Source organism: Pongo abelii, chromosome 4, assembly GCF_028885655.2.
Source record: "Pongo abelii isolate AG06213 chromosome 4, NHGRI_mPonAbe1-v2.0_pri, whole genome shotgun sequence".
Lineage (NCBI taxonomy): Eukaryota > Metazoa > Chordata > Mammalia > Primates > Hominidae > Pongo > Pongo abelii.
The window spans coordinates 91543109-91559113 of NC_071989.2; the positions used below are offsets into that span (position 1 = coordinate 91543109).

The following is a 16005-nucleotide window of genomic DNA, read 5'->3' on the forward strand; positions in this document are numbered from 1 at the left end:
CATTCATAAAAAGAAAGCTGGAGTTAATCGATATCTATTAATATCACACAAAGTAGATTTCAGAGCCAAAAATAGTACCAGGGGTACAGAGGTTCGTTCTCTAATGAAAAAGGGTTGATTTGGTCAAAAGGACATTAAAAATCTATTTATGTATATATCAGCAGAGCTTCAAAATACATCAAGCAAACACTGATATAATGGCAAGAAGAGACAAATCCATAATGACAGTTGAAAATTTCCACATTCCTTTCTCAGTAACTGATAGTACAAGTAGACAGAAAATCAGCAAAGATACAGAAAACCTGAGTAACTCTATCAAACGACACACAAATTTTATGTAAGTTTCAGATTGAGATAATGAAATAAAACACATTAACAAGAAAATGTCTAGTCTATAAGAAAAATTAAATTACTCACATATGAAATCACATTTTTACCTAAATGGAGACAAAAAAGTATCTCAACAGTTGAATGGTTTAACCATAATTTTCTTTATGCTTCTTCCCTAAACTAATCTATATAAAGATTTCACTATTATAGATGTGCTGTTTACTGAATCTTACACATGGATAAGTAAATACTCATCTGTCTTAAAATTAATTTCAAGCCTGTATCATTTATGAAGTTAAAAAAAATTCATCTTATGAAACATACACTGAATCAGAATGCCTACTGTAAAAGGTAAAAGACAGGAAGTGAAATAGTTATTTGCAATAAATCATGGCAAACACTTGTCTATAGCTCACAAAATAAGTTTGAAAATAATTTTACAAAATATCTAATATTTATTCAGTTTAAGATGTCATTGATTATAAATCATGCCATTATTTTATGTTCATCTACGAAAGAATAAGTGCTCTCAATTAAATTGTGATGTAAGATACAGCAATTTCTAAGATGTTAACATGTGAAATGTGTGTGTGTTCTGAGATGTTAACATGTGACTAGATGTGGCTTTTCAAATCTAAAGCTAAAAACACATCTCTTCTAAAATAAATTTTGTGTGAACTAAATGTAGACTGTCGAATCACTTAAACAGCCATTACAGCCCTAGTGTTTCCGGGGAAATTTATAAATTCTCTGCCTTGAATATTTGAAGAAAGATATTTTCAACCCCTCTGTCAATAATGCAATAACCATAAGGAAGTAAAAGGATTACATAACATAAAAATAATTATTAACTCAAATATTTGACATGTATAAAGCAGTGTTATATTCTCCCCCAAATCCTTGATCTGAGAGTTTTTGTTGATGTCTTCAGAAAGCTAGCATTCCTTGCACAGTGACTCTAAGCAACGAATTAACTTGATTTCACTAATCCAACTGAGGCCATATTTAAACATCTGATCCCAATTAGTCATTGATAAGGCCTTGAGCACTTTCATTCTCCAGGGTCTCACAGATACTGAAACCAATAGATACTATGAAAAGATGCTCAAAATGCTAAACATTAAAAAAAAATTGTATGGCATTGATTTGTACAGTGTGTGTGTATAGAGGTGTGTATATATGAAATTCAAAGTAGATTATAAATTTAAAAGAAAAATAAAACAAACCTATGAATTAAAATACAATGAAGGAAACGGAGCAGAAAAACATCTGAGTTTTTTGTTGTTGAGCTGTGTAATCAAAATTGTTCTATTTCTAAATTTCCTACTTGTTACAATAATTAAGAAAATATAAATGTTTAAAAATAATTTCATTAACCTTTGAAATATTTTTCTCCAAAGAACATTTTATCTAACATCAGGAATTTAATAATGAAAATGACAGTGGCATATACTCTAGCAATAACTATTTACATGTGTATTATGATAAACTATTCAAGATTCTATTACCTTTATAAACTATTAGGTGAATCTTAGATAGTCAGATCTTAGGCAATTAATAATATGAAAAATGTTATCAGTAAAGCAATTTTTTCCCTCTAGGTTGCACCATTACATACCACACTGCAAACCCCTTTACAGTACTATTCTTTAAAGCTTTTTATTTAACATATATTTTCAGTATATGTGGATACTATTTTCAGTACAGATGTATAAGCAGTTAATTCAATCAAACTTGGGTGTAATTTGATCCTCCACTTCTGAACTTTATAAACCGATTTGGCTGACTTACCTTATCTTTTCTTTGCTTTTCATCCTGGTATACAGTCCAGTGTTCTCCATCATTGCTGTAAGCCAGTTTGTAGGAGCCAACAAACTGTACATGACCAAAATCTTTAGCTCCTTGTGTAATGATGCCAGTCACTTTGGTTGGAACAAGAAGATCCACCTAAAAAAAAAAGAAAAGAAAAATACATGCTTTAAATGCGACAACCAAGTTGTAAACTTGCAAGTCTTTTGATGTCAAAAGAATAAAACTATATATCTCCTAAAACCAAAAATCTGCCTAGCTATTTGTATTTTGAAACCAATGACTGAGCCTATTATTGGCTTATAATTTTGATATTGCCACTGGGTTAATGTAGTCCAAGACTACTTGAATAACCATTTTTACCATTTTAAAGTAAAATCATGGTGACTTCAGTACAGCAATTAATTTTATATTAGGTGGATTCATCTATTTGTGCAGGTTTTTTTTTTTTTTTTTTGTAATGAGATAGAACACATGTGGTTGGGGTGACCTTCTTGAGATTAATCACTACCTGCCAGAACTTTACTTATAGTTCAATTTTCTGATTTTATTGGTCATTTCAATGAAAATAAAAATAGCACTGTGGCTGTGTCCACATCAGGAACAAAAATAGTATTAGATTTTCACAATGGAACATTAGTCAATCCTGTTTCCATAAATTTTAATCAATTCAATAATATATAATTGAGTAATAGTAATCATTGTCCAGTGAAAACCCCCTTTTAGAAAACTACAATTCTAAAATGGTTGAGGAGGAAGGCAAATATTCTTCAAAAATGAAGAAGGATTAAATATATGCATTCCTGACTTGTGGAGTCTATGCTCATAATGTGTTCTTTTCTGCAAAATACACACTTTAAAGGGCATGAGACCCATGGAAATTTAGTAAGATTTAAAATCATCAAAACGTAATTGCAAAAGTTAGGAAACATTTTCATCAAAGAATACGTAATATAGAATAGTTCAATATTTTCCTTTTTTTCTCTAATTCATTCCTGCATTTTTTTTACATCTTATATAATGCTAATTTTTAAAAAATCTAGAAAACTTTGTTTTCTATGTGGACAACTCTTGTAAGATCTTTGCCTTTTATGTTTATGTTCCTTGATCTACGGCTTCCTCTCTCTTCCTGCAATAGCCACTTACTTCCACCTATTTCCTATGACTAAGTGCCTTGCTACATCCTTGATCTTATCATCTTTAACTGTCATGATCCCATGTGTGATCTTGGTGCTTTCAACCACTATATCCTTTGTTTCTATTTCAGGTTCTCTATCCTGTGAGATGTAAGGTAGCCACAAATAGATAGTCATGGGTCAGATACAGGCCATGAATGAGAAGAGAGAGCTAGAGAGAATGCATAGAATAAGGCCATATTTAGTGACACAGATGCCCATCAGCAAAGGTGTGAAACAGTTTCCAATGTGTCACAGCCTGTGAATATTCACTATTTTTGAATTCACATGAGCTTTTTGTTAACTTTTTGGAGCATGTGTTAAAGCTTTTAGGCTCAAGTTGCATGATGAATTAGGACGAAAGACCACTTTTAATGCTCTATTTAAACATTTTCAAAAATCAAATTTTTTGGCTACTTTTCTAAACATGTGTTATATCATCTAAAATGTCTTGTGTGTCCAGCAGTAATGCAGGATGGCAAAACTATGATATCCTGGGAAGGAAATGGTTAATGTCTCACATTGTGCAAATGTCTTCTTGTGTGTCCTCATTTAATCCTCCCAATAACCATCCAAGGTAGGATATTAATTCCACTTTACAGATGAAGAATTTAATATCAAGAGATGTAACATAATATGGTGTGTGATCCAAAAATAAACAGTGAATACAGGAATATCACAGATTCCAATCAAAGATCCACCATACATAGAGATTCTTAGCATAACGGATCAGTCATTGATTTTCGCAGTGAGTAATTACTCATTGATCGTTTATATTTTCTCTCAGTGATTTCTTTCCACTCTCTGTGACTCCTTCAGAAATTTCTAAAGCATCACCACACTCGTCAAACTGACGGCAACTTAAGTCAAACAAAAACAATCCTGGATTTATAATATTAGTAAAGCCCTGTGTTTTATCATGAATTTCCTCTCTGTTCTTCAGCTGTCTGGGCTTTAAAATATAGATTGCTTTTGTTGTCCTAAATCCAAACCTAATTGAGCAGAGACAGCAGGGCAAAGCTGCTCTTCTTCAAAGTGTTCTTAATGTTGCTGGCACTCAATACATGGAAAAAAAAAATCTTAAAGAACGGAGTCGGTGTTTTCCTATCACAGGCAGTCAACGCACAGGAACTCAAACAGTGTCACCAAGAATATGATCACCTCCAGGCTGAATTCCCTCAGGTCCTAAACTTCTATAAGTCCTTAGCTAAGACGATGTATTGAGGAGTTTTCTAACATCCCCTTTTCTGCAGTACTTTTTAAAGTCAGCTGGGTTTCCTGCTGGGTGGAGATGTTTTCTCCCTAAGTTGTGTGTCTTGGCACTTTCCAACAGGTATGTTTTTCTCCCACTCTAACTGCTCCCCTTCTGCAACATTTTTTTTTCTATCTAGAAACGTTTTTCTTTTTTGTTCCAGTTAAGCCACCTTCTCCACTTAAATAGTCAGCAATCTGTTTAAAGCTGGATTTTGTCCCAAAATTTGCTACATTAAACTTAGAGTATGAGACCTAAGCAAACCTTCCTTCAGTACAAAAATAATCGGCAACTCACACTGAACATGAGGTTGCTGACAGAGGGCATGTACAGAACTCACCCTGAGAGGCACTTAGACCACATAACCCCAGAGTTCGGCATGCAGAATGATTCTAGAAAAGCCCATTCCTTAGGACTCAATGCTTGCCCCTGGTCTAGGACCACTCTGCCGTCTTGAAGATCTTTAGGGTGAAAGTTGAGCTGCAAATATGCTGGACAAAATACCTTCTGGTCTTTTAGATCCTCACCTCCCCAAATTTGGCTGAAATAGGGCAGACTATTTAGTGCACTGAGCTGGCTCATGGATAGATATTTGGCTTCATGCACTGCATGCACTTCATGTCTGGATCTGCCTTAAATGTGTCTTACATATAACAGGCGCTCAACAAACGTTTTGCTGAATTGAGTTGGGACTCCTTCCTTAAGTATGTTCTATGGACAAGAACAAGTTCACGGCTATGAATGTCACTATGTATCAGAGCAGAAAATTCTAGCTACCTTTCTCTAGTTTTTCTATGAGGATTTTTCCTTGACACAGTGTCAAGGAAACACAGTGTCACTGTGGTATCCATCAATTTTTACTGAAGAAGGCAAGTAGCAAAAAATCCTCTCCAATCTTAAGGAATTTGATGCTAAGAGTCAGCCTACTCTAATGGAACTGGTTAGTTTGGCGTCCCAAATTGGCTCAAGGATCTTGGACATGCTACTTCGCCTCTCTACCTCCCAACTTCCTGATCTGAGAAATGAGGATAACAATTCTCAAAGGACTTTATGAGAATAAGATGAGGTAATATTTACCATGTGTACAGAAGTAGGTATAGCAATATATAGACTATAGTAAGTACTATGGAAGACTTTGGTAACATCATGAAATTAAGAAATCTGAGGGAAGAATTTAATATATGTTTCAGAATATCTTGTTAGAAGGAAATGGAAACAGGGAAATAGGTGACTAGCTTGTTCTAGAAACAAGTTCTGGATCATAAAATATTTCACTCACCATCTCAGGATATATACAAAAATAGTTATTTTACCTTTACTTAAAGTAGACAAATTTTGAAAAACCTGAAATTCCCATTTATGAGTGAAATGGTTAACTAAAAACAATGTAACAGTCTTGGTATGGTGGCTCACACTTGTAATCCCAGGACTTTGGGAGGGTGAGGGGCAGATGGTTTGAGCTCAGGAGTTCAAGACCAGCCTGGGCTACATGGTAAAACCCCACCTCTACAAAAATTACAAAAACTAGCTGGGTGTGGTGGCATGCACCTGTAGTCCCAGCTACTTGGGAGATTGAGGTGGCAGGAGGGCTTGAGCCTGGGAGGTGGAGGTTTCAGCAAGTCAAGATTGTGCCACTGTACTCCAGCCTGGGCAACAGAGCCAGACATCATCTCAAAATAAATAAAATAAATAAAACAACAAATTTTATATATTATGCATCTCTATTTAAATACTGATTGTGATGCAATGGAGATATAGCTTTAAAGTAATATTAAAAGAGAAAATAGATTCCAAATCTTATTGAATTACTTATTTCACTCTAAGAATGAAAACAAGAGGGAGGATACTTAACAAGAGAGGATTAAATGATTCAACAGTAAACAAAAAAGTATGGCATGAGAGTTCTGTGGGAATATAAACTTTTTTGTTGTAAAACATCCTGTAATGTTTTGGCAAAGCATAAATATTTTTAGAGTGTGTCTAACTTAGACAAATGGCATAGAATTCTGTGAGCATTTGTTTGAGGAAGTTAAAGATAAACTTCATTTCAGACATCTGCACAGCACCCTGATCACAGCTTCCTGGAAGAAGATGGGGCAGACTGGAAAATTAAGTTGATTTTCGTGAAGACATTCTTGAAGGGGTGAGGACAATGAAAAGTGATACAGATAAATAAGTGTGCAAGAAATGTGAACACAGGCCAGTTTCATCACAGAATTGTGCCACTCAGCTACATCTAAAATGCTCTTGTTTCTGCCTTCATATCATTTATTCTGAATTGTGTATTTTATGACTTCATAGAGTTTGTAAAATTAACTCATTAAACAGAAATGACTTTGAAGCTAATATGGTTAACTAGCACAGTATTTGAAAACTGACTTATAGGCAAAGTATTTAATAACATTTGGTTTCGATACAGAATGTTTTATCTTAACATTACACAAAACAATTGTAGTTAGTCCCAGTTACATTTAAGGCACATAATTAATGGTACTTGGTATTTGGACAACATGGCTGGTTATCAGATGTTGGCTACACTTGTAGACCATATTTGCATGCCAACTAGTTAATGTGATTAATAATCTAAAATATTCAGCTCCTGTATCTGATTTGATCTAGTTCTGATCTAAAGTTTGGAATCCTTAAAATATGATTGAGGCCGGATAACATAAGCATTCTAGCACTCATTATTGCATTCTCCCCTTTACTAAAAAAATTTTAATTTTCAACAACATTTTAAAACATTTAACACAGCAATTGCTTTTTTCATGTAATATATTAAAAATATAATAACTAAAACCAAAAACTCATCCCATGAAATAATCTGTCAAAGGATGAAGTTTTCTGTTGTATTGGTGTGTTATGGTATTTTTTTCACATGTAAAACCATGTACGACACATGTATGGTGCAATAAACAAATGTTCTAAGCTCAAGTGATCATTCAGCTGTGAGTTTTGTGGACACCTGGCATGTTGTAGACATTCCAAATATACAGGCATCATCGGCCTGAATACAAAATTGAGATAATTTTGTACTTAACAATTACCTGCAATTACAACATGAACAGTGCCATATGTCAATCTGAACTACAACCTATGATTGTTCTCAGCTTATAACTATTAATTTTTAAAAGAATTTACTTAGAATCATGCAAGTAGTTCAACTGCACATTTTTCACTGAGAATGGGAGGTAACATGATAATTATGAATATTTTATATTTAACATTTTAAATTTTAATTATCTTTTTCATTATGAATAAGATATACGATCTGTAGAAAAATTTATTAATAGAAAGCTTTAAAAACAAGTCTGTGTTACCATGAGATATAATCAATGCTTTCCTTCCCAATTCAAATATGTTTTCAGACAAATTTGTTGTTCTTGGCATTTGAAAAAATATTATTGGTTATCAGACGTTGGTTACACTTTTCATCCATATTTGCAGGCAATTAGTTTACTCTTTATTTCTTAATATTTCAATAGTAATTATGTTATTAAAATATTTTTATATTGTCTATTTTTAATATATATGTACTTATTTATACCTAGTATGTCATTTTAAGGAGTTACTACAATCATTAAATTACTATAAAACATTTACTCCCTCTATCCTCAATTTTTCTATTAAAATTAACATTCACATACAATCATAGTCCTTTCATCCTGGGCCACATATCTCTTCATTCCTATTCATAAATTCAAATAATTAAGGCTACTTGATCAAAGGAAATGATTTTAAAAATACACAAAAAAGGCCTTTTAAACATAAAAGAAATAAACATATAAATAATAGTAATTCCTAATGACTATATAACATTCCGTATTGTGCGTGCATGAATGAATATGAAAATTATTTAACCAATCCCTTGTTGATGTTCATTTAATTTGTTTCCAATTCTTTTACTATCAGAAGAAAAACAGACTCAACTCTCATGTGTATTTATTTGCCCACTTGTGCAACTGTTTCCTTATAGACACTAAGAACCTGGCCTTTGAAATGTGATACACATCGTTTCATTTATCTTCAGGAAAATTACACTCTTCCATCTGCTATATAAAATAACTCTTTACACACCAATCCCATTTTTAAATAAAATTTTACATTTAAATACATCTTATTTTTAAAAAAATTGATACATAATAATTGTACATATTTATGAGGTATCTAGTGATGTTTTGATACTGCAATGTCTAATGATCAGATCAGGGTAATTAGCATATCTATCATTTCAAACATTTATTATTTCTTTTTGTTCATAATCCTCCTTGTAACTATTTGAAACCATATAATATATTACAGTCAACTATAGTCATCTGACAGTGGTATAGAAAACTAGAAATTATTTCTCCTACCTAGCTGTAATCTTATTTCCTTTATCAAATCTCTTCCTAACTTCCCATGCCCTCTAACTTCCCAGTCTGTAGTATCTGTTTTACTTTTTACTTCTGTGAGATCAACTTTTTTTAGCTTCTACACAAGTGAGAACATGTGTGCTTAACTTTCTGTATATTTTTGACAATTGAAAAGTGGCATTTTTACATTTAATCCACATAAATGTCACTAAGTGGAATTTAATTGAAAAGTGGCATTTTTACATTTAATCCACATAAATGTCACTAAGTGGAATTTAATTTATATTTTCTTAATTGTTCAGTGTCACTAATTATATATATATATATAGTCTCTTTCATGTTCTTTGTCTATTACCTATTGGATTAGAAATTTTCCTGTTGATTTTTAAGAATTATTTATATAGTATCATATGTGGTTTCTGTTACATTTGTTGCATTTTTTTTTCTAATTTGCTAAGTCACTTAATTTTATTTTTAGTACAAGTTTTCAATTTTACTATACTCATATGTATCAATTACTGTTTTTGTGATTGCATATTTTTGTATGGCTAAAAAGATAATTTACTTGATTAGATCAGTTAAATCTACAATTTTCTCTGAGTTTTCCTTTCAAGTTTTCTTTTATTCTTTCTTGTTCTTACTGAATCATCTTGGTTTTATGTGTATACATAATGTGACATAGGATCACAGTATATATATATTTATTTAAGAACATAATTTTTTTCAACACTATTTGTTTTATAATCTGTTTCTTCTTTGTTTTATCCTCCTACCTGAGTGATTCTTACAAGGTTTGCACTTTGTTCTAGAAATTAATAGTATTAATCATCATCATCCACCAGTATATATCTTGATAAAGGTTTCTTGTATTGCTTTGGATAGAACAAAGTTGGTGCATTCAAGCTGCAGACTGTTTTCTAGGAGAAGACATGTTCAAAAGGTTTTCTTGAGTTATATTTTAAAATATTGCTTCTGCTTCTTTTTGGTGTCTCATTCTAGAAGGCCAGTTGTCCAAAGGCTGAGTTTTTATTTCTGAGGTTTTTTTGTAATATTTTCTCACTCATCCTTTTCATTTATTTATTATTTTCCTCTGCATTCTCAGAGAGTTTCTCCATTCTGTCCTTAATATTATAGATTTATTTTTGATAATGCAATTTTAACATATATTTTAATCTATATTTTGAAATATATTTCAGGGAAATTGGAAAAATATAGCAGCTCCCTCATTTTCTCAGCATTAATCTTACCTTCTCTATTACTCCTCTATTATGTCATAAAGAAAAAATATCTTTCTTTTTTCTTTTTTTTTTAAAGAGACAGGGCCTTGCTCTGTCACCCAAGTTAGAGTGAAGTGCATGATCATAGGTCATTGCAGCCTCAAACTCCTAGGCTTAAGCCATCCTCTTGCCTCAGCCTCCTGAGTAGCTAGGGGCTACAGGCATGCACCTCCATGCCTGGTTAACTTTTTATTTTTTGTAGAAAGTGCCTTGTTATGTTGTCCAGGTTGGTGTTGAACTCCTGACCTCAAGCAATCCTCCACCCTTAGCCTCCAAAATATTTTTATATATGCTCTTGAAATTTGATTGTTTTTTTATCCGTAGAATATTTCCCACTTAAAATTTTTTTCATACATTTAGAAAAATCCCTATTCTTTTCTTGTTCTGCACATTTAAAAAATAGGACCTATATTATCTTGTTTTCCCTTCCTTTACTTAACTTGAAATGAGAGAGAAGAATCCTGGTGTTTGTCACATGCCAGTCATATAAGCTCCTCTTTGTCCCTTACCATCCATCAAGCAGTTGCAAGAACTTCTTGGACTTTCTACCAATGCCCAGCAGACATTTAGGCAGTACAGTTTATCTGGTCTTAAGCACAGGACTCTCCTCCTCTTGCTGTTTTCCTCTGAATATATAGAAAAGTTATTTATTTTCTTAATAATTCAAAATCCAAAGCTTTCTGTTATTTTTCATTCAATGGAGATTTTGCTGAGATAACTGAACATCCATTGTTTATTTCTCTATTATATAATTTACGTATTATCACAATATTGTCAATCTTCTCTTGTCAAAATGTAAAATCACAGAGGCAGACAACTTGGTCTATGTTATTTGGCATGTGCCTGGCCTATATGTTTCATGAAATATCTACTGAATGAATAGTTTCATATTTTAGGATTAAGTGAGCTAATGCATCCAATGTGTATGCTATTCATCTTTGTCACATTTGTATTACTGAAGGTTTATTCTGCCTGCAAATGGGAATGGTGGAGTGTTAGGAAGTCAAGTACTGACTACAGCAAGATGTTTCTGGTTGTGGCAAAATGACCACTGAGCCTCTAGACTGCTGTCCAGGCTCTGAGTCTTGGCCACAGCTGCCCTGATTCAGATGTCACAGTTCACACATTGTAGTGACAAGAAGACACTGCCCAGAGACTGGGAAGTTACCAACAGGAATCCCAATGCACATAAATTTGTGCCCATACTTCAGGATGATGGGAAGGGAATGAAAGCTTGCAGCAGTCATGACTCATAAGTGGAATGTATGTGATTTACTCATAACCACAATATAGGAACACTAAAAATCAGGTATACTTTATCAGCTCCAGGGGAACTTTCCAAATATAGTTGTCAGCAGTATTTGAAAAAACTCAACCAGGCTTCACTAAGACTTCATGTATACGAATGAAAGTCCATCCATCACGATCTCATTAAATTTCAAGTAAGTTTAAAAGATAAAAACAGCCAAAATTATAAAGCTTATTAACAAACACATTTGGAGTTAATAAAATGATATTATAAAGATTAAATATAATGCTTTTGTATTGTCATGATATATTTTTTAAAACTTGAATTTCTGTCTTTTTTTAAAAATGAGCAGATCTTTATAATATCCTGTATGCATTTTATTTTGAAATTGTTCTGAAAAAATAATTCTCAAATAATTTTAGTTATAAGTAACTAAAATTGACACCAAGTTAGGCTAATTATCTAATTTCTTCAAGACCTGTGTCAGAGAGAATAAAGCATGTTTGAAGAAAAATATAAAACATTGGAAAGTTTTAGGAAAAAGAATTACGCTTTTCTTACTGGATTACTGAAAGTGACTTTCTGCTGAGTTAATCAAAAATAAAATCACCCTGGGAGAGCAGAATTAACATATCTTCCTTATTTGCCTTTCAAGCCTGATTTTGATTAGTTTGGAGATTTTGACTTATTACATGAATAAAAAATTCAGGGTGGTGGTGAATTGAATTAGTCTATAATTGATAGGGTCATTATTAATTGGTTAATGGAGATTTAATACAAGTTTTTGATCAAAGAGCATAATGATATCCAATAAAGATTTTTCAGGTACTTTAATTACAGCAGTGACAATGCACAAATAAAGTAGAAAACACAGACAATTATCAGTAAATAATTTGCATGTGATTTAGAAAACAATTACATACTTTTAAGTAGGACCTGAAAGAGTTTGTTATTTAGTACTTTTTGATAGCACAGTGTGAACGTTGTATAGGTCAGCATTGTGTCAGCATCTTTTGGATAGCTAAAGACTCAGTGAGCTGGTGATCAGACTTGCAGTTACTTCAAGTAGCTACAATTTAGTTGATTGTTTACACATGTAAAAACTATCTGAATATATCTTTGACAATTACTTTACTGAATATAATTTTATGCAAAGTGTTGCATTATGCATAACCACTATATAAAGACTGGTGTTTCCAAACACAAAACATCTATGTACAAATTTGTGTGTCAATATGTAGAACTACATACATCCTATTCTGTGACAAATATCATAAGAACTGAAAATATAGGCTGGTGCAAAAGTAATTGCGGTTTTGACCATTAAAAGTAATTGGAAAAACCACAATTACTTTTGGACCAACTTAATAAAACATCCACAGAGTAAAGTATATTGTAATAGCAAATCACATTGCATATACTAAGTATTAGGAGGCCCTTGAAAGTTAGGAAAATTGACAGAACACACAACGTATTTTTGTGCTTTGTGCTTGCTGGAGGAGCTATGCATTTTATGTTGATATAAAACTTAACCATTCTTACAATTTGTAAATTGTCCACAGAGTCCTTTACATCATTTTGTTTCATCAGACCATGTGAGCCTGAATTCTAGATTTTTTTAGTCTTAGTTGGATATGTGCATGTTTTATGGTGATTGATTTTTAGGCTAAAACAAAAACAACAATCCAAAGAAACCCAGATGTAACTTTTTTCCCTTTGACCTTATCAAAGGAAGTGGGAAGGGGAATGGCCTCTTAGAAATCAAGCAGGAGGTAAATGCTTCAAATTGCTTTGGGAAAATGTGCCATCAATGTTAGCAGTCGAAAAACAGCCCAGGTCAGCAGAAAGTTCAGAAAAGATTGGAGGGGAGAGGAGAGGGAGATGACTCAGCAGGAACAGAATTGCCTGCGGATTCTAGGGTTAAGAGCCACTGACACAGAAAGTGGACTGCCCCAAAGGATGACAATTAAAAAAAATTTTTTTTGTTCAAATATCAGAGTATACATATAGTAGGAATAAAAGGGATATGAATTATTTCCATTCAAATGCACGGTCCGTAACACTGTGAGCATTATATTTGTATAACAAGGGCAACGAGCCTCCAGCAGATCTGGCAGGGCCATCTAGTTCCTCAGCATTTCAGTCACCATAAATTATACTTGTAGTCTTAGAGAGCCTCATTAAAAGTCATGATTATAGACTTTCTCACTGAATACCCATAAAATCAACATGTTTTATCTACTCATATTTATATTAATTTATTGTGTATATATATCTTATCTATATTCTTCTTCTGTTATTGATGCTAATTTCCATTTGCTTTGTTCCCCGCAGAAATAAGGAGCAGCTGTTGTATTCTTAAAACTCCAATCTCATCAATCTTTTCCTTTAGGTCCTAATATCTATTTCCTTAATATAGTCACCAAGGTCTTTTGAGCTTAATAAATGGTAGAGTATAGAATCAGATGTTGAATGCTGATAAAATCTGAATATAATTTAATAAGTATATTTTAATTAAGTCCTACAGTACAATGTGGCCTGAGTATTTCTATGATGAAGCCCAAAACACATATATGGCTATAGTTATAAGGTTCTGGCTTGAATGTGAGGTATGTAACTTTCATAAAATATTTTCTTCTTGACTGCATGTGAGCAACAAGATGCTTAGACTTTACTTCTTTTGAGAAATGGCCTACATTTAAGGGACTTATATACATGCCTGTCTCAGAAATTACACGAGGGCTAATTTCTTTCTGCACTCAGCACCAAATAATCTTATATTTTAAAAATCACAGTCTTAAGCTCTAAAACTATTCATGCACTGTATTTTCTATTACTATAAAATAGCTCAGAAACCACAATCTTAAATTAGGTATAGAATTAATAAATCACTTGAAACAAACTCATTATATTAAACTTTTTTTTTGCATATGTATTCAAGATTTTAAAAACTTCTCAAGTTATAGATCACTTAACTGAGGACTCATCTATAGATTTAAATAAAGAATTTTATAAGACACCTCCATCTGTTGAACATTTTTTACATAACTGTCTTTGATATTTGATGGAAGGCTTCAGGCTCAAAGCTGCTGACATTTTAAACATAATTTGAAAAAATATCAGAAGTGACATCAACAGGAAATAGATGTATAATTCCTTTTTTATATGATATTATATATGATATTATAAGTGCTTAAGGATCCTGAATTCCAAAGATATTTTTAATGAAGTTCAAATACTGATTTAAACAAAAGAGGAATCTTGTAAAAATTATTAGAATGACACTAAAAGTATACTATCAAAATTAATTTACAGTGGAACCAATCAACATGAAGGCATCAGAACAAAAACAGAAATAAAAAACTATCCTCATAAACAACTCACCAGATACGTCTCACGCTTCTGGCTTGTTGTATTAAAAGAGGTTATTCTGACATGCCTTTCCAATTATGAATACATCTGTTACATTTCAAGAAATGCTAAAATATCTATTAGTTTAGGAATTAGAATATAAGTTATGACATAAAATTTATGTTAAACACAATCACTATAGGCCCAACACAAATGACTCCTGAAAGTCTTCCTAAGACACTCAGAACAGAGGTCACACATATATATATTTATACTGCCAGATTAATACTCTGTATTTTGAAAAACATGGCCTTGTGTTGGGATGCATTGCTTCCAACTCTTTCGTAGGGTAACATTTTCTTTAAAAAGTAACAGACAATGACATAAATTGTCATGTTGACAATGTGCTTCAGGAACCAGAAATATCCTTGTTGTTGGGAGATTGAAAGGTAAACTGTCAAGAATAATTCTGAAATAACACTTTTTTTCTGGAAAGCTTTCATGTCACAACAACTAATGTGCTGTATTTTCAAGAGGGAAATAATAATAATAATCCATTAATAAAGCCCAGGCATTAATGAATGTGTCAAACATTTGTACACTGAGAATGCTTTTTGCTATAGACTTTTTAGCAGATACATTTTATTAAATTAAGAACTTTCCCTAATCTACTTATTTGCAATGAAAATTTTGAATCATGAATAACTCTATCAGATTCTATGAAATTATATCTCTCTTCATATTAAGATAATCATGCAGGTTTCTTTTTTAATTAATTAATACAAAACCAACACCCAACCAACCTGAGAACTGTGACATCGACAATACCTATGTTAACCCTGTTTAGCCTGTCCTTTACTTCTCCCCACCAAGGATACTCAATCCTAAATTGTTTATTGTACCCTTGCTTTTTAAAATATAATTTTATAATTATGAATGTACTCCTAAATAATAATATTTAGTCTTGTCATAAAATTTATAAAGAATTTCATACAGGAATCTTCTGGAACTTGTTTCTAAAACTCAATATTATATTACTAAGGTTCACCTAAATGTTTGTTTATAAAGTTACTTTACTTTTACTGCACCATAACATTCCATGTATGCATAAATGACAATATATTTATCTCTTCTCCTGTCATTAGTATTTGATTGTTTCCAGTTTTTGGCTTTTAAAATCAGTGTAAGGAACATTCTTATACTTATC

General features: G+C 32.3%; 1 protein-coding gene across 4 annotated transcripts in view; it reads right to left on the reverse strand.

Annotated features, from left to right (window-relative positions):
- EDIL3 (EGF like repeats and discoidin domains 3) overlaps nt 1-16005 on the reverse strand; it is a 447876-nt gene that overhangs the window by 20469 nt on the left and 411402 nt on the right. For all 4 annotated transcript variants that reach the window (XM_024246691.3, XM_054555109.2, XM_054555108.2 and 1 more), the window contains 1 exon segment: nt 2122-2277. In XM_024246691.3, the coding sequence (XP_024102459.1) occupies nt 2122-2277 (156 nt within the window).